Raw genomic sequence first — 21,334 nt, 5'->3', positions numbered from 1 at the left:
TGGATATTTGAATTTTGCTCTTTTCAACTTATAGTGTTGATATGGTGTGGACTTGGCAGAACTTCAAAGTTAAATTATTTCCAAATGCTTTTAACAGCATTTTTTAAACAGCATTTAATTAAAAAATAAAATCTCATTCAACACCACCCTCTCCACCTCCTTTCATATATCCTACTTTTCATATCTGCAGGAAATAGGGGGAAGGGGCCAAAAAAGAATACTTGTACTTCCCTTCAGATCACTAGAAGGCCTGATGACTACATACACAGAACTTGGACTTAAGATACACTGTTAACTTGCCTCCACACACAGGCAAATAATTTGCCACAGATTGAAATATTGCTCTATTTAAATCAACTTCCTGCCTATTAATAGCTGTGAAACACTAGAACGTATTACCATACCAGTAAAGCCTTCTGCCTCCTTGAATCTTTTTTAAATGAGGCAACACACAAATAGATACAGTTTCATACATACATAACATGCAGAATCTCCTTGAAGAATTTGAAGAGCAAAATCAACAGTCTGAATTGATTTGAAGATAGAAGTAAGGACCAAGTGAAAATCTAATGGCCCTTCATATGCCAAGATTCCATCATTCTACTTGTCTGATTTATGTCCATGCTCCTTCATTGCCTTGGCACTGATCACAGAAGCAGTATTTCCTGGAGTCATTTATTTACTGATAATTTTCTGCTTACCTCTGGCATCTCCTTGCTCTTGCTGCACCTCCACCTGCACAAATACACAGAGACACATGGACAAATGGCTGCAAATACTTAGGGATTTGCAGTGCAAAGGAAATGAGCATCACATAACTTCCTACTTCTGCCCCTCCTTCCCTCCCTCCCTGCCTCCTCTCTCTCTCTTTCTCTCTCTCTCTTCTCTCTCCCACCTCCCTTTCCTTCTCTCTCTCTTTTATGTTGTGTGATCCAATCATCATTCTATATAATTAGGCCAAAAAAAAAGCTATCTTTGTTTTGACTTGATTTGCTGTTCTTTTCCGATTTATGATGTGCCTAGCTCCAAGAAAAAGCATGGTACCTTTGGGCAGCATCTGATTCGTCAGGAAATTCCTTCTGCCACAACATGTGGGTGGGGAGAACATTTGGTGATGGGATCCAGATGCACAGGCTGCCCTTGGCCAGGAATGCGGCTTTATTTTATATGCGCGTGCCCAGATGGTGACCCCTCTGGCATTATTAATGTGTCCCAGCTGCCAGGCCTCCTCGTTTGCAAGCATGCACCTCGATTTCACAGATTTCGTGTATTTATTTATGAGGCACCAAATTCCTACATTTCATATGTGGCAGTTGCTATTAAAATGAGAAGTTTGAACTGCTCTGGAAATTGATAAAGAATCTTTTAAATTGATACGAAATGTGGCCCTCGTTTCAAAATGACCTCTACAATTAGTGAATTCGTAATGCACATTTCTAATCTTGCCCCGTGCATGTTGAGAAAATATGGCACTGGGTTTACACTTTAAAGATAGTTAAGAAATTACACTGTTGCATTCCTGCTATGATGATTTTTTGCTTTTCTTTTACTTCTGATCTCTCAGGCCTATTTTTTAAAAGTAGCATGTCTATATATTTGAACACGGTTATTCACTGCTAATTAAGCCCAGGCATCAAGTAAGAGAAATTTGAGCTCTTCTAGAAATGGGTTGATTCATAAGGAGAACTAGTATTTTAAAAATATAACCCAATCATTACTCCAAAGTATTATAGATGATAATAATTCCATGGACTTGAGAAATGGATTAGTCTAACCTATTCTGGCTTATGATGTAAAGTATAAAATATAGAGGTATGGTAGTTTTGCTGAATTAAAATGAACTGAATCATTATTCTTTAAAAATTCAGCATTTTTATGGGGGAAATGTAAAAATGATCAAATTGGGTTTTTTTTTCAAATTTTTAAATTCTAGTTAGTTAACATACAGTGAAATGTTGGTTTCCAATATAGAATTCAGTGACCCATCACCTACATATAACACCGAGAGCTCAAGACAAATCAAACTGTTAAGACAGAAAGATGAAAAATGCAAAGGTAGATGATCAGATTTTGAAAGAGGGAAATCATGTCCATTTCCTTTTTCAATATCAGAAGTAATAAACTAAAAAAGCCAGAAAACATGTCATTTATCATAGATAACTATCTCCAAAATCAGCTGTAGGGAGTAAAATACCCAAATACTCGTGTGACTTTCTTTAAGGGCACCTCCCACGTTTACTATCAATAGCAGAGGATCACGTTGGCTAGTGCTGAGTGCTAAAGTATAGCGAGTCTTACTTAGTATGTAGTTTCTGGCCCTCAGGAACAGTATTCCACTTCCTTTTTTTTTTTTTTAAGATTTTATTTATTTATTTGACAGAGAGATAGAGAGCACAAGCAGGCAGAGTGGCAAGCAGAGGGAGAGGAAGAAGCAGACTCCCTGCTGCACTAGGAGCCCAATGTGGGCCTCGATCCTAGGACCCTGGGATCATGACCTGAGCGGAAGGCAGACACTTAACCGACTGAGCCACCCAGGTGCCCCAGTATTCTACTTCCTTAAGCAAAGCCAAATTCATTGATTTCCTAAATAAAGCAGCTAACTCATGGATTCACTATAACCATGCTCACAAGGTAGGATGGAAAATTAAAGCCCCGGGCTCAGAATTCACCTCAGCAGAACATTGCCTGGTGCCCACCAATGAACATCCTCACATTAGACAAACTGTCTTTGCCATCCCCCTTTTACATTGGTGCTGAGCAGATCATAGGTGGTTAGTGTGCATGTAATCCAACAAAAGATCAGAGGTTATGGCTGTTGTTTAAGCCTGTCTGCTTTTCCCAGGAGAGGTGATAGCTGGTATCAGGCCTGATCTAAAGAATGCACTTGGGGGCGCCTGGGTGGCTCAGTGGGTTAAAGCCTCTGCCTTCGGCTCAGGTCATGATCCCAGGGTCCTCGGATCGAGTCCCGCATTGGGCTCTCTGCTCAACGGGGAGCCTCCTTCCTCCTCTCTGCCTGCCTCTCTGCCTATGTGTGATCTCTGTCTGTCAAATAAAAAAGTAAAATCTTTAAAAAAAAAAAAAAAAGAAAGAACGTGTGTGTGGTATGTGGTGTGGTGATGGTGTGGTGATGGTATCAAGCTGACCCACAAGCCAGCAGCTCAGTCCCTCCTGCTTCTGCCATATGGGATTGGGGCCAGGCAACTTAACCCTCTAAGGTCACTCGCACTCGGGTCAGTGGTATAGGCCACATGGAGTTACACACAGATGAACAGGAAGGAGTTTGCTTCACATCTTGGCTTGCCTAGAAAAGCCACCAGTACCTAAAAAGGCAAAGCAAGAAGCAAAACGATGGGCTTCATATCGAATAGTCAGGGGATGAGGGGATCCCACAGATGGACACAAGGGTTAACCCTACACAATGCACTGGGGCAGCAGACAAAAGCGTTTCCAGGAGCTGCTGTGATGTCACTTTTTCCTTTGCCATTACTGTGCATTTGTACATGTGCTCGTGAGAGGAAAAACAGTCGCTTGGCTCCATGTTATTACATACTGTTTCCAGAGCACTTTCCTATCTGTGATGGTATGAGCCTCCCTCGGTCAGCACAGGCAAACAGGACAGGCATTATTACCCCCAATTTTATAACACAAGGGAGGCTCATTTGTCCAAAGTCATGTAGCTTTTGAAGCCCAAAGTTGCTTTCGTCTGAAATACCCAGGCAAAAAGACGTAAAAGAAAATGATTATTTGGCGTTCTTTCCAATTTGAATTTTCAGATGACCAAACCAAGTCCCTCAAAACTTTGCATGTACAGAAGAGCTTACAGCTGGACGGTGAGCCAGCTGCATGTTACAGACAAGGTGGTAGAGGTGGTTCCCCCCAGAGTAGCTTCTGAATCATTTACTGGTGGACTTGTCATCCTGGGTCTTCAGTCATTGAAAGAGACTTTCTGTTCATTTTTCTGACAGCTGGTGACACTGTTGCAGATGTGGGTTGTCCCTCTCTACTTCACGATAAAACTCTACTGGTGGCGGTTTCTGTCTCTGTGGGGAATGTTCTCGGTTATCACCAGTTACATCCTCTTCAGAGCTACCCGAAAACCCCTCTCAGGGAGAACACCACGGTATGTAGTCCCTTTGTTCCTTCCCTGACGTCCTCCTTATTGTAACCACTAAGAAGAAGTATACTTTAATTCCATTTTTTCCTGGATGGGGAAGGAAAGCCTTACACTTCTTTTGCCTTCAGTAGACAAACTATTTAGAGATTAGCTGTAGTGCTGTACATGTTCATTATTTAATAGCGATTTGGACATACCTATAACATTTATTGCTTCAGATGAAAGCCAGAAGGAAGAGAAGTAGAAGTTTAAACTTTCTAGAGCACCATTTTCATCTTTATTTTTAGCTCAGCATTTTGTTTGACTCCATTGTATGTTGGGTTACACATATTTTATAATAGAACAAGAGTTCGATGTTGGCATTTCTAACAACTATGTATGTATTTTATGTCAGGCAAATCATAAGCAATGGACAACTTACTCCTCTCATAACAAATGAGGCTTTCCTATCCCAATGATCATCTTAATTACCATGGCCAACCTCTTGACATTTCTATACTTCCCATCATATCATCTGCAAATCTTTCAAAAGTGCTCTTAACCTCATAATGCGCCCCCAAGCTCGCTTTCACTCTCTTTGTTCTCGGGATAAAAATCTGAATCTGAGTCTAGATAAAATTGAAATGGGATAAGGAAAAAATGTGTAAAGTGTTACACGGAAATAAGACAATGTCAAATTTTGATCTTTGTTGAAGAATAAATCCTCAGCTCCTGTGGAATGCTCTTATGATTGTTTAGCCATTCAGATGTTTGTTCTTAATCCTCTAAAAAAGTGGGAGAGACGAATACCAACTTTTCCTTCTACTTTGGAGAAGGAAAAATATGCGGTGAGAAAAATCAGATAAATAAATGTAATGATAAAGATGAATCTTTGAGGGCGTCTTGGCTGGCTCAACCAGAAGAGCATGTGACTCTTGATCTCAGGGTCATGAGTTCAAGACCCACGTTTGGATGCACAGACTGCTTTAAAAAATAAATAATTTTTAGAAGAATAAATGAAACAAGATGGGATTGGGAGGGAGACAAACCATAAGTGACTCTTAATCTCACAAAACAAACTGAGGGTTGCTGGGGGGAGGGGGGTTGGGAGAAGGGGGGTGGGGTTATGGACATTGGGGAGGGTATGTGCTTTGGTGAGTGCTGTGAAGTGTGTAAACCTGGCGATTCACAGACCTGTACCCCTGGGGATAAAAATATATGTTTATAAAAAATAAAAGAATTTATTTAAAAAAAAAAAATAAATTTTTTTAAATTGAAAAATAAATAAATAATTTTTAAAAAGATTGGCATTCAAGGGTGCTCAGGTCATGATCTCAGGGTCCTGGGATCGAGTCCCGCATCAGGTTCTCTGCTCACCAGGGAGCCTGTTTCCTCCTCTCTCTCTCTGCTTGCCTCTCTGCCTACTTGTGATCTCTCTCTGTCAAATAAATAAATAAAATCTTTTAAAAAAAAAAAAAAAGATTGGCATTCAAATAAGTAAATTCAGGTTGATGTTTAACTTAATCCCACTTTGGGAAGAGCTTTGGGGTAATGTTAGGAGACCTCCCAAACTGGGGAGTTTGGAGTTTGCGACAGCCTTTGCATGGCCTGACTTGCCCATCAGCACATGGACATATGGCACAATTTCTCCTTAAAAAAATATTGCCAGTTATTTAAGACTTGTGAAAGTGATCCAAATTTTGGATGAACCAAAATGTACTTGTTTCCATTCCCTGGATATAATCTATATTGTATTTCAGTGAGACTAGTTCACTTCTCCAGTATAGAATGAATCAACCTAGTTAGACACCGTATTTCTGTGCACGTTAGCTCGTTCATTGCAGAGGAACTTCATGACAAAGAATATGCAAATGCTACCTCGTTATACTCCATGCCTCATTTATCTCAGATGGCCAGGGATCTGTGCCCACCGCACACCCATTTCAGCTTCTCCTGCCTCCACACTCAGAGCCCTGGCAGACAGAACCTGACAGCCAACAAGGCCTCACTACCATTTAAGGAAAGACCTAGCCACCATTTGAAGAGAGGACAATGGGAGAGGCTAATTAGGATCCCATTAACTCCTAGAAAAGCAGCCTAGGAAGAGTAGTTCCTGTTTTTGAGAGGTAGGAGGCCCTAAAGATCTTTATGGATCTTTGTTTAATCATCATGTCATAGGTATATCACTTCTTAGCATATTCCATTTGGAAACAGGATTTTATTACAGGCTGGGAAAACTGGTCAGAGCAAATCAGCAAGGTGCAAAGGCAAACCCAAGGGGAGGGGTCCTCTGCCCTGACACCATTTAAAACCAGCTGTTCCTCCCCCAGAATATACCAAGCCCTGACCAGTGGGTCAGAGTAAGAGAAAGGAAAGGGAGTTTCCTCTCTACTGCAGTAGAGTTCATGCTCAAAAACAGGCCACAAACGGGCCAACAGAGCCAGGCTTGGCCACATCTGTCTTTGTGGAGGCTGCACGAGTCCTACTCCGGTTTCTCTGCCTTCCAATTGTAATCTAAGTAGCAAGGGAGTTCTGGACTCTAGCGCTCTAGAAACATGTATCCCCAATAAGCAGGAAGATTTGGGGGTGGGGGATTTGGAAAAATCTAACACATCTGTAATAATTATATGACATATTGAGTATTGAGTGTGCCGAGACTTCTGAACATTGTCCTACATAATCTTCAGGACTACCACAGGAGCGAGTGTGGTCACCCCCACTTTATAAATGGGGCACTCCCAGGAAGAAATGCCAGAGTAAGATGGCCAGCGTCCCACAGGCAGTGATGGGGAAGGGGAGCCCAGAATCATACCAAGGACAAGGAGCATGCAAAACCCCTCCCCCACCAGCATGCTGTCCCTTCGGGACATCAACAAATCGCTTAGCAGAGAAACCCCAAAGTTTAGAGTCAGGAATACCTATGGTGCTGACACAACCTTGAGGGGCCCATCTCAAGTACATCAAGTTGGAGTACACCTGGAGTTCTGGGACCCCCACTCTGGTGCTGGCAGGTGCTGTGAGGGCAGACAGGGAGGCCCTCTCAGAACTGGCCGCTCTCCCTACATCACCCCTTTTAGCAACACCAGACTTTAGCCTCCACCAGACTGCCCTGAGCAGTGATCAAAACTGCTAGGCACTGGCAAATCAAAAGGAACAAAAGACCAAGAAGTCACTTTGGCAGAAAGACCCCTCTCAGAGCCCTCACCGACTCGTTTAGAGATGACAAAGTCTCAGAGCAACTTGACCCACCTTGTGCAGTCCTGTTTCAGTTTCTGGCTCCGTGGAATTCCCCACGGGCGACCACCCCCATGGGCAGGATTAAAGCTGCAGAAGGAGGCGTGGCCCACATAGCCCAGCCCTTCATCTTTGAAATGATGTAAATGGTAGCGCTATTTTTAACTACTTGAGGAAACTCCGCACTGTTTTCCAGAGTGGCATGTGCCACCAACAGTATAAGAGGGTTCCCCTTTCTCCACTCCAATATTTCATCTACTCCAACAGCTATCCTCTCCAACATTTGTTGTTCCCTGTTTTGTTAATTTTTGCTATTCTAACTGGTGGAAGGTGGTATCTCATTTTGGTTTTGATTTGTATTTCCCTGATGGCTAGCGAGGTTGAGTACTTTTTCATGTGTCTGTTAACCATTTGCTTGTCTTCTCTGTAGAAGTGTCTGTTCAGTCTTCTGCCCATTTTTTTAACTTGATTATTTGTTTCTTGACTGTTGAGTTTGAGGAGTTCTTTATAGAACTTTATAGCCCTTTATCTGTAATGTCATTTGCAAATATCTTCACTCATTCTGTAGGTTGCCTCTCAGGTTTTTTTTTTTTGGTTTTTTTTTTTGGTTTTTTTTTTTATTATTATTTGACAGGCAGAGATCACAAGTAGGCAGAGAGGTAGGCAGAGAGAGAGGAGGAAGCAGGCTCCCTGCTGAGCAGAGAGCCCGATGCGGGGCTCGATCCCAGGACCCTGAGATCATGACCTGAGCCGAAGGCAGCGGCTTAACCCACTGAGCCACCCAGGCACCCTGCCTCTCAGTTTTGTTGACCGTCTCCTTTGCTGTGCAGAAACTTTTTATCTTGATGAAGTCCCAAAAGGTCATTTTTGCTTTTGTTTCCCTTGCCTTTGGAGATGTATCTTGAAAGAGTTTGCTGTGGCTGATGTCAAAGAGGTTACCACCTATGTTCTCTTCCAGGATTTTGATGGGTTCCTGTCTTACATTGAGGTCTTTCATCATTTTGTGTTTATCTTTGTGTGTGCTATAAGAGAATGGTAGAGTTTCATTCTTCTATATATGGCTGTCCAGATTTTCCCACACCATCTACTGAGGAGACTATCTTTTTTCCTTTGGATAGTCTTTCCTGCTTTGTCAAATTTTAGCTGCCCATAGAGCTGAAGGTCCATTTCTGGGCTCTCTATTCTGCTCCATTGATCTATGTGTCTGTTTTTGTACAAGACAGTATGTACCATACCAGTATGGTACATACTGTCTTGGTGATCACAGTTTTGAAATATAGCTTGAAGTCAGGCAACATGCTACCCCCAGCTTTGTTTTTCTTTTTCAACCTTCCCTTGGCAATTCGGGTTCTTTTCTGGTTCCATATAAATTTTAGGATTGTTTGTTCCAGTTCCTTGAAAAATGCCAGTGGTATTTTAATAGGGATGGCATTCAAAGTGTAGATTTCTCTGGGTAGGATAGAAATTTTAACAGTGTTTATTCTTCCAATCCATGAGCATGGAATGTTTTTCCATCTTTTTTTGTCTTCCTCAATTTCTTTCAAATAGAGCTATGATACAACCCAGCAATTTCACTACTGGGTATTTACCCCAAAGATACAAATGTGCTGAAAAGAAAGGCCACATGCACCCCAATGTTCACAACAGCAATGTCCACAACAGCCAAACTGTGGAGGGTGCCGAGGTGCCCTTCAACAGATGGATGGATAAAGATGTGGTCCATATATACAAAGGAATATTACTCAGCCATCAGAAAGGATGAATATCCACCACTTGCATCGACATGGATGGAACGGAAGGCAATTATGCTGAGTGAAATAGGTCAAGCAGAGAAAGGCAATTATCATATGGTTTCACTTACATGTGGAACATAAGGAATAGCACGGAGGACCTTAGGGGAAGGAAGGGAAAACTGAAGAGGGGAAAATCGGTGGTGGGGGAGATGAACCATGAAAGACTATGGACTCCAGGAAATAAACTGAGGGTTTCAGAGGGTGGGGGAGTAGGGGGATAGCTAGGATAGCTAACTGGGTGATCAGTATTAAGAAGGGCACATGTTGTAATGAGCACTGAGTATTATATGCAGTAATCATTGAACAGTACATCAAAATTAATGATGTGCTGTATGGTGACTAACATAATTAAAAAAAAAAAAGAAATTATGTAAATGACAACTCGTGTCTCAAGCCAGCCCACCAACCCCATGTAAAGCATCATGCTTCACAAGGTCCTTCCTGACTAGAAGTCAGTGAAGCAGGACATCTTTTACAATAACTTCGAAACACTGCATCAGTAATATCATAGAACTTAAGCATTGGGAGCAATGGCTCCAACAGAGAGGAAGCTGGGGGAGGTGAGAGAGTTGGAGGCAGGGCTCCAGGGGCTGAAGGTAAGACAGCATGGTAGTCTCTGGAGTGTGATTCTCCACTCATTCTCCACTCATTCTAACAGTGAAGAGCACTGTTAAAGGCAGGAACAGAGGGACAAGCTGAGAGGCAAACAAGGCCTCCTACTTGGGAGCAACAGTCCAGCCACCTGCCTCTTTACTCTGGGACCCAAGGACAGCACCCAGCTGCTCCTTCTCCTTCTACCGACTCTTCTTGTTCCAGTGCTCACAACCTTGCTCTGTGGTACTTGCCCAGGGATCTGGGCTCCTGACCTCTTCCCACATCCTACCAGGCACGAAGCAGCCACGTGGCCCCCTCTGTAGTTTTTCTAAGGGATTTTACTGCCAGGGATAAGGCAAACAAACAGGGTATGGGGTTCTCTGCCAGATCATCTATACCCCATCTCCAACTTCTCCATTTCAACCCCATGTGAAGAAGGAAAGTCTTTAAGAGTGGTCAGGGTACATGCCTAGACCTATCCACAGAGCAAGAGAAAACCAGCCCAAGGCTCACTTCTGATTCCATCCCAGGGCTAGGGGAGGGGTTCTGTGAGTAGAGAGGACTTGGGGTGAGGCTGAGCTCACTACTGATGACATCTGCCCTGGGGCTGGGGGAGGGGATGGAAGGGCAGCAGGAACAGGAGTGGGGACCCAAGACAGGAGGTTCCCTCCTCCTGACTTCTCTGTTCCTCTTCTGCTTACTTCCAAGCTATTCTGCCAGAGCCACTCTAAGATAACCCTAGGGCCAAGAGAAGGGGAGGCAGTGTCCCAGACAGAGAAACCATCCCTGAAGATCACTCTTACATGAAGAATATAGATAAGTTACAATGAATTTGTATATGCGTGTGCATACTATTTATACGCTTTGTTGATATATTAAAACTGTAGATTATTATTGAGTTTAGCTGATATAATCTACTCACATATATTACATAAAAAATAGGATTCTAGAAATTTAAAACTGACTTACAAAAATGTTTGAGGAAGGTAAAATACTTTATAATATATCATGTCCTGTATTTATCCCCACTTTACCCTTCACAGATTGGTCTACAAATGGTTTCTCCTAATCTACAAACTCAGCTATGCATTTGGTGTTGTGGGTTATTTGGCTATCATGTTTACAATGTGTGGATTCAATTTACTTTTCAGGTAAGTATCTCCAATTAAGACCTTAGTACCTAATGATTAAGATTCATTAAATTAGGAGCTAATTAAATTAGAGACCAATTGTTCATTTCTTAAAGAAATATTTCCCTTAAAAATGGGGTGGGGGTAAGGTGCCTGGTGGTTAAATGGCTGCCTTCAGCTCAGTTCATGATCTCAGGGTCCTGGGCTCACTGCCTGAATTCTGGCTCCCTGCTCAGCAGAGAGCCTGCTTCTCCCTCTGCCTTTGCCTCTCCCCTGCTTGTGTGCCCTCTCTTTCTCTAATACACAAAATCTTTTTTTTAAAAATGGGGTGGGGTTATTTTAGAGAATCCTATTATACTTGAAATGTGATCCAACTTGTACAGTTTCGTTTTGGGGTTTTTTTTCTGACTAATACATGACAACAGTGGCACAGTACCAAAGGGCCTCAAAATTGGAGCTTGATCCCTGGGACCAATTGTCATGTTAAGCAAATCATTTCTTCTAGATCTCCATTTTTTTCAAATGCAAAGTGGGGATAATCCTATCTATCTGGAGTATCCATTAAGTAAAGTATTTGAAAGCAGAGATTCCCAAACCTGAGAAACTTCTAAAAAGCACTGCTAGGCTGACCCAGCCCAGGCCACATACATTACAGCTCATGATCCCCAGAGTCTTAAACCTCCCCCCAGGTGATTCTAATCTATATTGCAGGCTAAGAACCACAGCTCAGTTAAAGAGGTTCTTTATGTTAGCTGCCCCCTGGAATCACCTGGGGTCTGGAGAGGTTCCAAAAATATTGCCGCACAGGCCTCAGCCCCAGAGAGTCAGATGTCATTGGCCTGGGGGGCCCAGGTGCAGGGGGCAGTTTTACAAGCCGCCCAGGCCTTTCTTTGCACAGCCCAACCTGAGAACCACTCATTAGAAGTACCTTCTCAAGAATTACTTTGTCCACTTGCCACTGAGTAATAAAATCCGAGGGGAATTTAGAGAATTTAAAATTCTGGAAGAAAGAAAAAGAAGTGAGGGAAGGAAGGAAGGAAGGAAGGAATTTTTAAAAATCAATTAAAAAAAAAAAGCTCCCAAATTTCTGTTAGATACTCTGGCAGGAATTGTCTTCTAAGCTGGAGCCCTTCCCAAGCCCCCCGAATGCCACGTTCTTATTTCAGTACACTGTTGTTTTCAACAGAATCAAGGCTAGAGATTCAATGGATTTTGGTATCGTATCCTTGTTCTATGGCCTCTACTATGGTGTGATGGGGAGAGACTTTGCAGAGATCTGTTCAGATTACATGGCTTCTACAATAGGGGTAAGTGTTGCTTTCATTCTCTGAAACCACTTGAAGAAATGGTCTAATCTTACACATCTGCATCCGTTTTCAGAAACATGTTGGTCTTTTTTTGGTTCTCCCAGGCCAAGTGCTCCCTGAATCTCCTTGCATCAAAAATTATCTTTGCTAATTGATTAGAAAATATACTTCTTACTTATATAAAGTGGTTGGAAGTAAGGTATCTCATCTTTTTATTTATTTACTTATGTTTATGTCATCTCTGCACCCAACGTGGGGCTCAGACTCATAACCCTGAGATCAAGAGTCACCTGCTGTATAGACTGGGCCAGTCAGGCACCCCCAAAGGCCTCTTTTTAAATAAAATAATTATTTGGAAGCAACAATAAGTAGCATACTCCAACTGAAAGGATTAGTAGGGATGCCTGGGCGGCTCCCTCGGGTAAGCGTCCAACTCTTGATTTCAGCTCAGGTCATGATCTCAGAGTTATGAAATCGAGTCCCACAGTGGACTCTATGCTGGCCTTGGAGCCCACTTAAGATTCTCTATCTCCATCTCCCTCTGCCCCTCCCTCATCTCTCTAAAAAAAAAGAAAAGGATTAGTAAAAATTTCAATAATAACAAAAATCTTTCCATCTGCCTAACACAGAAAGTCATATCTGATGCACATAAAGTACTTTGGAATCCATCAGTGCCTCAGGGTTACTCCTCATAAAGATCAGTTATTACACAGCATTAGAAGAAGTAGAAGATACAAAAACTGAGCTAAATGTATCCTGACTGCATGTTGTTCTCTAGAATTAAAAAAATATATATATCCCTAATAGCTTTTTCAAAAAGTCTCTTAAAACTCCAAATATACATACTTTCTGGTTAGGTGGATTTCAGATTCAAATGTTAGGAGCATTCATCTACATCTGACACATGCGTACCTCTTAAAAACTTACAGAGGCTCCAGGGATGACCCAGTGGTTTCAAGAATTCCTGTCTCTGTCCTCTACTGTTCTCTTGGTACACACCAGACATGAAGTGGAAAAGCTAGTGCGAGTGGCAGGAGAAGAGTGTAATTCAGGACCATTCTTCTCTCTCTCCATTTATGGGGCAGGACCAAGTACACATGACCTTGACTTCATCCCCATCCCATCTGCCCTTCTCCATTTCTGTAGGCTCTATCTTATTCTTTTCCTATAGCCTGGAATCCACTTATGTGGTATAATGCTAGACCAAGATACCTTTGGGAATTTCTCTACCAAGCATCAGCTATGGGACAACTGCCTTTTTTCTAATGTTTATGGTGAGCACAGAAGGGAACACTTCCACTCCTACGTCCTCTAGCAAAGGCCAGAAGCCGTATTCCCTAAAAAATTCCCAAAGTCTCTTGTGCTTGTCTATGGACAGGAGACAAGGAGAAGAATTATATGTTCTCTGTCCTCCAGTGGACCAGGAAGAAGAGATTCAGCCTCATAAGACAAGTTTTTAAGCAACAGCTTTCTAGAGGCTTCTCCTCTGTCATCTTAACTCCATCTACCAAATATATAAAACCCACTGCTTCAAGCTATCTCTTGGCACCAACATTGACTTGAACTGATGAGGGGTGTGTGTGTGTGTGTGTGTGTGTGTGCACGTGCATGCATGCTTGTACGTATGCTTATGACAGAGATAGGGAGGAGGGAAAGGAGGAGCAGTTTCCATTCTCACACCAGTGCCTAAGCCCCTCAGCCGACTAATTAAGTCAGAATCTCTGGGAGCGGAGCCAATACATCTGCTTCGTTTTAAAAGCTCCTCAGGAAAAGGAATGAGCTATTAAGCGCATGTAAGAACATGGATGAATTGCAAATACATATTGCTAAGTGAAAGGAGGCAATGAGAAAAGGCTACATATTATATGATTCCATTTATATGACATTTTGGAAAGGGCACAACTATGGAGATGGTAAACAGCTCAGTGGTTGCCAGGGGTTTAGTGGGGAACAGGGTTGAATAGGTGAAGTACAGGGAATTTTTAAGGGCAGTGAAATTCTGTACGACTGTAATGGTAAATACATGACACTGTACATTTATAAAAATCAATAGTGCCTTGTAGCAGAAAGGGTGAAACAATGTATACAAATATAGAAAATCATTTAGGATAGGAGAGAATGCCAGGAGAGAATGTAGACTGTGACAAAAGAACCTAACTGTATTACAAATATATGAGATAACCACAATGCAGGGAGTAGGAGAAGAAAGTGCTGACTTAAATACCTTTGAAATGAGAAGAGATCAAAGATTAAAAGCAAAGGAACCAAACATAAGTGCTGTACTCTAGTTCATAAAGTGGTTTCCCTCGAGGCTATGGGTTAACAATTCTGATACTGTTATCCATGTATTCCAGAACTGAACAACTAAGCAAATGGAGGACCCATAGTGGGAGCTATGTCTCTCACTCTCAGAAGGTTACAAACAGGGGTTCCTGGGTGGCTCAGTGGGTTAAAGCCTCTGCCTTCGGCTCAGGTCATGACCCCAGGGTCCTGGGATTGAGCACATTGGGCTCTCTGCTCGGCATTTCCTCCTCTCTCTCTGCCTGCCTCTCTGCCTTCTTGTGATCTCTGTCTGTCAAATAAATAAAATCTTAAAAATATATATATAGATGGATACAGGGCTATCTATTGCTATGTTAAACACCAGGGGTTAGTATATACAGATACATTTCCTGGCTCTGTTAGCTAAGAAGCCCTAGAAGCATTGACACCCTAGTAGCAAGGAGCACACCTCGTGGCCAGATCTTTTCTGTTTTGAAGAATTTTATTTATTTATTTGAGAGAGAAAGAGAGATAAGCAAGAAAGAGAACATGAATGGGAGAACAGCAGGCAGAGGGGAGAAGCAGGCTCCCCACTGAGCAGGAAGCCCAATGTGGGCCTCGATCCTAGGACCCCAGGATCATGACCTGAGCCGAAGGCAGGTGCTCAACTGACTGAGCCATCCAGGTGCCCTGAGCCCAGATCTTTTCTAATACTATTCTAGCAAAAGGAACCAGGGCTCCCTGAGAAATGGTTGATTCTAGGTCTTGGTATGGAACGTACAAATGAGCCTGGAGTATATTGTACTGCCAGAAATTAAGCAAGGACTCAAAAAACCAACCAAACAAAAAAATACCACAATGATAAGGGTTAGCGGGAGAGATACAGAAGCCAACTGAAAAAGCTGCCAATGGCCAAAGCTGGAATAATCTGTGCAACAAAAGAGCAGCAGTAGAAGTAGTAGCAGGAGCATTGGGTTATAATCCAATTCTAAAATAAATATCACGACTCCATATTGATATGAATAAATGAGTGGAGGAGAACAGACAAATCTCTTATGCCGAAGAATTCCACATAATTTATGTAGGTACTCCAATCTTAAGAAGGCTGTATGGTCAAGTTTTTTGTGTCAGCTTGGGTGGGCTAGGGTGCCCAGTTGTTTGACTGAATACCCAAACACTAGTCTAGATACACACACACACACCCTATTTTTTCCTTTACTCTGGAGAAGCCTCACTGACTGAGCACAACACCCTTCTCCTTACAAATGGGCTGCTCAGGGTGATTTTCCTCCAAAGAGTACAGAATAGGAAGGAATAAAAGAAAAAATAGCTTTATAATGGAGAACCGTGACAACACTGTCACAAGCCTGGTGATGAAGGTTAACAGCAATAGCAGTAAGTCCTGTTGAAGGCATGTACATGCCCTATGGTGTGATAAGAATGTCACCTCTCTTATCTACCTCTCTAAACCCCATAACATCAGTGTCTTCAAGAGAAAGACACCAGCTAAAGTCCACTTGAGGGACATTCCACACAATACTTGCCAAACTGTAAAAGTCACTGAAAAAAAAAAATTGAAATCTGAGAAACTACCATAACCAAGAGGAGCCTAAGTGGTATCCTGGATGAGATTCTGGAATAGAATAAGGACATTAGATTAGAAGGGAAAAAAAACAGGGGCACCTGGGTGGCTTAGTTGTTAAGCATCTGCCTCAGCTCAGGTCCTGATCTCGGAGTCCTGGGATCAAGCCCTGCATCGGTGTCTCTGCTCAGTGAGAAGCCTGCTGCTTCTTCTCCCACTCTCCCTGCTTGTGTTCCCTCTCTGTGTGTGTCTCTGTCGAATAAATAAAATCTTAAAAAAGCAAAAACACAAAACCCAAGTAATCTGAATAAAATATGTATAAAGTAATTACTTTATTTCACAGTAAGTGTCAATGTTGGTTCATTGAGTGATAAGGTACCATACTAATGTAAGATGTTAAAAATAGGGACATGGTATATGGGGGCTTACACTATTGTCACATCTTTTTAAGTTTAAAACAATTATTAAATGAATATTTATTTTTAAAGAAGAGCTTCTTAGGGATTCTGAGGGACGCCTGGGTGGCTCAGTCAGTTAGCGTCCGCCTTTGGCTCAGGCCATGATCTCAGGGTCTTGGGATCGAGCCCCACATCAGGCTCCCTGCTCAGCAGAGAAGTGTTTCTCCCTCTCCCTCTCCCCATCCCCCTGCTTGTGCTGTCTCTCTCTCTCTCTCTCTCTCTCTTAAATAAATAAATAATCTTAAAAAAAACAAGCTTCTTAGGTGTTGCAGCCAGCGCGACGAATCAACCAGGGAATCGACCAGGGTAACCGTGGGGGCTAAGAGGATGATGAAAAAAAGTTAAGAGACAAAGAGATGGGGCCAGGTGGGACACTGAAGAGGATGACCAACAGTGCCAAATTTATTCCACGTCTTAGAAGCATTTATAAAGCAAACCAGAATAGGAGGAGCATTACATCAGTACCTAGTCAGATGACTGCAAGTTCCTATAACAAGTTTACATTAACTACAAGCAAACCTCGTGAGCCCAGGTAGTTTCGCCCAGGTAGTTTCGGCTATAGCCATTAGCAAGACAGTCAACCAGGGAGTGGATCTTGGGAGGTACAGAACAATAAGGATTAACAAAGAACTCAGGACTCAGGCCACATTGTTCCCTACTGCAGGGAGAGTGTGTGGCAAGTCACGTAGGCGAGCGCACGACACATAGCACAGACCCTTTCTCAGTGCACACAACTTTCCCGTCCTTAACCTTGTCAAGGTGTCCGGACTTTGAAGGAGACACAAGTCAGGGCCTGGTTTGGTCCTCGACTCCAGCCGTGCCGTGGCCTCCAACACTTAGGGACTCTAATAACACTGCCAATATTGGAATCAGTCTTCATCTGTGGTACTAAAAGATGCCGGAATCCTAAGTTAGAATTCTAAAAACATTGCACCCAATGGGATTAGTCCATGTGCTCCTTCTCATCACGTGGGAATTAAGAAATAAAGCAACGCCTCAGTTTACTCCAGACCTGTGAATCAATCTCCAGAATAAGAGAAAGGGTCAGTGTCTGGGTAACCTTAAAAAGCTTCCTTAAAAAGCTATGAACTATAGCCCTGGATAAGAGAACTTACCCCTTGAAGGATTCACATTGAGGAGGTTAAATTGAAGGTTATAGTTAGCTGTGTGCTTTGGGTCCATGTGGGTTTCAGTGGGCTCTTGCCTAAAGACCTCAGCCCCACTGAAGCATTCTGTGGGGAGGAATGCTCCTAAACCAAGGAAGAAGCAGTAAGGACTCTGGGTTGCTGTGTTCAGGGAATGAATGGCACTTGCCCTCCTTTCCAACAGTGCTCTGTGCATCTCCCCCAACAGTTCTACAGCGTCAGTGGGATGCCCACAAGGAGCTTGTCAGACAATATCTGTGCTGTCTGTGGCCAGAAGATCATTGTGGAACTCGATGAAGAAGGGCTCATTGAAAACACCTACCAGCTCTCCTGCAATCATGTGTATCCTTTTCACATGAAACCACGTGGGCTTCATCAAGCCAGTGATAGAAGGCAACTTTCATATACTCTGTGTGGGTCATGGGAGATGGCAAGTCAGGGAGCGCTGTCGCCTCCTTTCCTCCTCCGCCTCTCACCATCTCCTCTGCCTCCCTTAGCTAGCTCCCATCCCCCAAAGCCCAGGCCTTGATCCTCCTCAGCCATCTCTCTCCATTCTGATAATCCCTGCTGAATAATTTACTCTTTTGCTCGTAATTTCCTTTTTAAAGCTGAATCTCAATGCCACACGGATGGAAAAGCTGCAGTGTGTGCTCAAGACACTGGCTGGGAAAGCTGTAAGTGAACAGATAGCCAAGAAGGACCAGGGAGAGAAGGGTCTGGGTGTGAGAAAAAGTGGAGTTTCGGGTGCAGGGAGGAGCTCAGGACTAAAGCAGGTGGAGCCTGGGTCTGAATCTCACGGGACTGAGCACAACACAGTGGGCTCTGCCTAGGAATAATCCCGGGAACCTGCTTGTGTCAGGTGTGGGGGCAGCCCAGTATCAGGTTTGGTCTTGAAAATAGGACAACGCCATGGGTAGCAAGACACCTTTGATTATAGAAGGAGGGACCAGAGCTTGAGCACTCAGTTCTTGAACCATTGGGGTCCTCTACCTGGGAGTTCTGCCCCAAATAGCTGATGGATCTTTAGGTGTTAGGACACGCCTGGGCCTGGAAACCAGCATTCTTTGAGAATTCCAGTCACTGTGGAGGAAGACTTCAGTATGTGGAAAGATACTGGGATCCAGAGCCCCAAGCAAAGCAGCCCATGCTGTCCCAGTATAGAACTCTGAAGACCAAAGTTGTGTTTGGGTTGGTGGACGATCAGTATTTTAACTCTTTTCTAAATACAAGGGTAAAGAAGGTATCATTTATCTTTATTGTATAGCACAACATCAACGTGATAATATTGCTCTACATTCAGTTCAAAGCTCTGGCATGATGAGGTGGTTAAACCATCTGTCTTTTGCCTTTGAAGCCCACCTAACTTAGTAATATCCTAGAGACAGAGTGCCTATGATTCAGCTCTATTTAATCTGGACAGGTTCCATTTATTCAATCCTGAGAGTTAAAAAAATGGACTAACTTCACCTGAAATGTAATAGGACCCCTTCCTCCAACCTTTAAGCCTTACTATTTTAAGATAAGAGACACAAAGGTTTCCCATATGGAATTCTATGGTAGCTTTTCAGGGTGATACCTTTCCCAAAAAAAGGATCCTTCTTTGGAAGAAATTTTCCCAATCTGGTCCTGGTTTTGAATGTGATTTACTTTTCAAATGTTGGACCAGAGCCCCTTCTCCCATTTGCAAGTGGAAATATTTTCTCTCTCCACCTTTAAAAGTGCTTAGGGATTGTTGTACATGTGTGCATATGTAATCTAAAATGTAGTCACCCTTAAATCTGCTTTGCAGGGAGTATTTTTAATGGCCCACTTCAGCATGAGTCATATGACCAAGAAGTGGGCAAACATGACTCACATGAACAAGGTGGGGTAGGGGAAGGAGTCTGTCGCTCTATAGCAATTCTGCCAGCTTGAAGGCTTTTCAGTAATGGGATTTTGAAGATGAGACAAAGAATATTAAGGAGGAGGTAGTCATTTCAATGCTGTCTCCTGACCTCTGACCTTTGTACCTATCTAGAAGATGGGGCCGTACTCCAGTGCTTTGAATAAAGGGCTGTAAGGGCTTTGGGTTTAAAATTTTTCTTAGAATACACCACTTTATGTTAATCCAAGCCTACTGCAAAAATGACCCAATTCCAAGAACATAAATAGTGGAAATTCTTAGTTGCATACAGATCTATACTGAGGAGTTTACACATGGCCTCAATTTGTCTATACTTCACTGCTCTCCATTTTTTAGGGAGGAGAATTCCACATCATTGCTGTTCACATGGGTGACAGCAGGCTAGTCAGAAAATCATGGGATCTGGTTCCAGAAAGCCACGGTGGGATTAACAGCTGTAGAAATAAGCCTCTAGGATGGATCTCGTAACTGTTCGTCACTTTGCTCCAATCTACAATGTTGTGGAACCCAAGAGAATATATTTGCAAAAGTAATTGCTTTTGAGTGATTCATTCAAATATTTATTTCATCATTAGGCCCTTAGGCACTGCTTAAGGTACTGAAGACAGAGAATGAGACATGGTCCCACAGCTAGCAGGTGGGCCAGGAGAGACCTGCATGCGCACAGAATGTCATAACACAATGCAATATGAACTCTGACAGGAGCATCCCCCTGATGCAGTGGGAGAACATCGGATGTGCTCTCAACTTTAGGGGCAAAGGGTTAAACTCTCCAGACAAAGAGATATGTACTAATGAATCTCTCAATGCCTGGAGTTTCAGAATTTTATTAGGTTTATAGTCTATTAAAAATAAGTATCTCCTTATCAGTAATAAAAAACTTGAGATAGGAGATATGAGGCTAATAGAAATATCCGTAAGTTGGCGGTTTATGACTACAAATAACTGAAGCTTGTCTAAGTGTATAAGACAAGTCTGATTCCATAGTAGGTCATGAGTAATGCACAGAAAGTGGAATAGGGAAATACTATGGGGAATGCATGAGAAGCGCACAATCAGCAAGGCAGAGAAATGCCATGATACGTTTACATAAAATATGCACATAAATTTACATAAAATTACTGTTTAAAAAAGCACTTTTGTATTTACATAAAATACATAAAATATTACTGCAGAAAAGAATTTTCATATTCTTTATCTACTTTAAATCTCGGGAGGATTGAGTGAAGCAAGAAGAATAAATAAAGCCAAGGAGCTGTGGAAACTCCTCAGGGTCCTAGAGCTATGGCAGCTCTGACTGCCAGCTCCCAGTCTTTGGGGGTTCCATTGCCCTGCACAATCTTCCTTAGATGGTGATGTGCATAGTCAGGTCATGACTGACAGCCATTCTCACCCTCTACTTCCTCCCCGCAGATGGGGTCATTTCCATTATGTCATCGTGAAGCAGACCTTGCCCTTCAATATCTAGAAACTTCCTTAACAAGATGCCTAAGCTTTCACGAATTCTGCATCCGAGGCTGGTGTATAGTTGGTAAAAAGCAGACTTGCCCTTACTGCAAAGAGAAGGTTGATTTGAAGAGGATGATCAGTAACCCGTATCCTTTCTCTAAAAAGTTGTCAAGTGTTATCTTAAATGTTTCTGGTAAGGCAGACTTCAACCTGAATTTTCATTTTCTTCATCACAGTTTTAGCAGAGGAATTTGTTTTCCTTAGCCAATTATTTCAAAACGACTCCCTGGTCTCCTCTCCTACCCTGGGCCCATGTTACGATTCTGGCTAGGAACTTAAATGCCAAAAAACAAACATTCTACTCTATATATTCCATATATTCCA

The 21,334-nt window shown here is 42.6% G+C and overlaps 1 protein-coding gene across 1 annotated transcript in view; it reads left to right on the top strand.

The window, feature by feature from the left end:
* Positions 1–21,334, top strand: part of RNF175 (ring finger protein 175) — a 43,593-nt gene that overhangs the window by 19,916 nt on the left and 2,343 nt on the right. Inside the window, exons 4-8 of the mRNA XM_044226159.1 lie at positions 3,966–4,120; positions 10,758–10,865; positions 12,031–12,151; positions 17,807–17,940; positions 20,995–21,096. Coding sequence (XP_044082094.1) covers positions 3,966–4,120; positions 10,758–10,865; positions 12,031–12,151; positions 17,807–17,940; positions 20,995–21,096 — 620 coding nt within the window. The remainder of the gene's footprint in view (positions 1–3,965; positions 4,121–10,757; positions 10,866–12,030; positions 12,152–17,806; positions 17,941–20,994; positions 21,097–21,334) is intronic.

The sequence above is a fragment of the Neovison vison genome, chromosome 11, assembly GCF_020171115.1.
Source record: "Neovison vison isolate M4711 chromosome 11, ASM_NN_V1, whole genome shotgun sequence".
Taxonomy (NCBI): domain Eukaryota; kingdom Metazoa; phylum Chordata; class Mammalia; order Carnivora; family Mustelidae; genus Neogale; species Neogale vison.
Note: the sequence above shows the minus strand (reverse complement) of the source record. Positions and strands in the feature narration are given on the sequence as shown.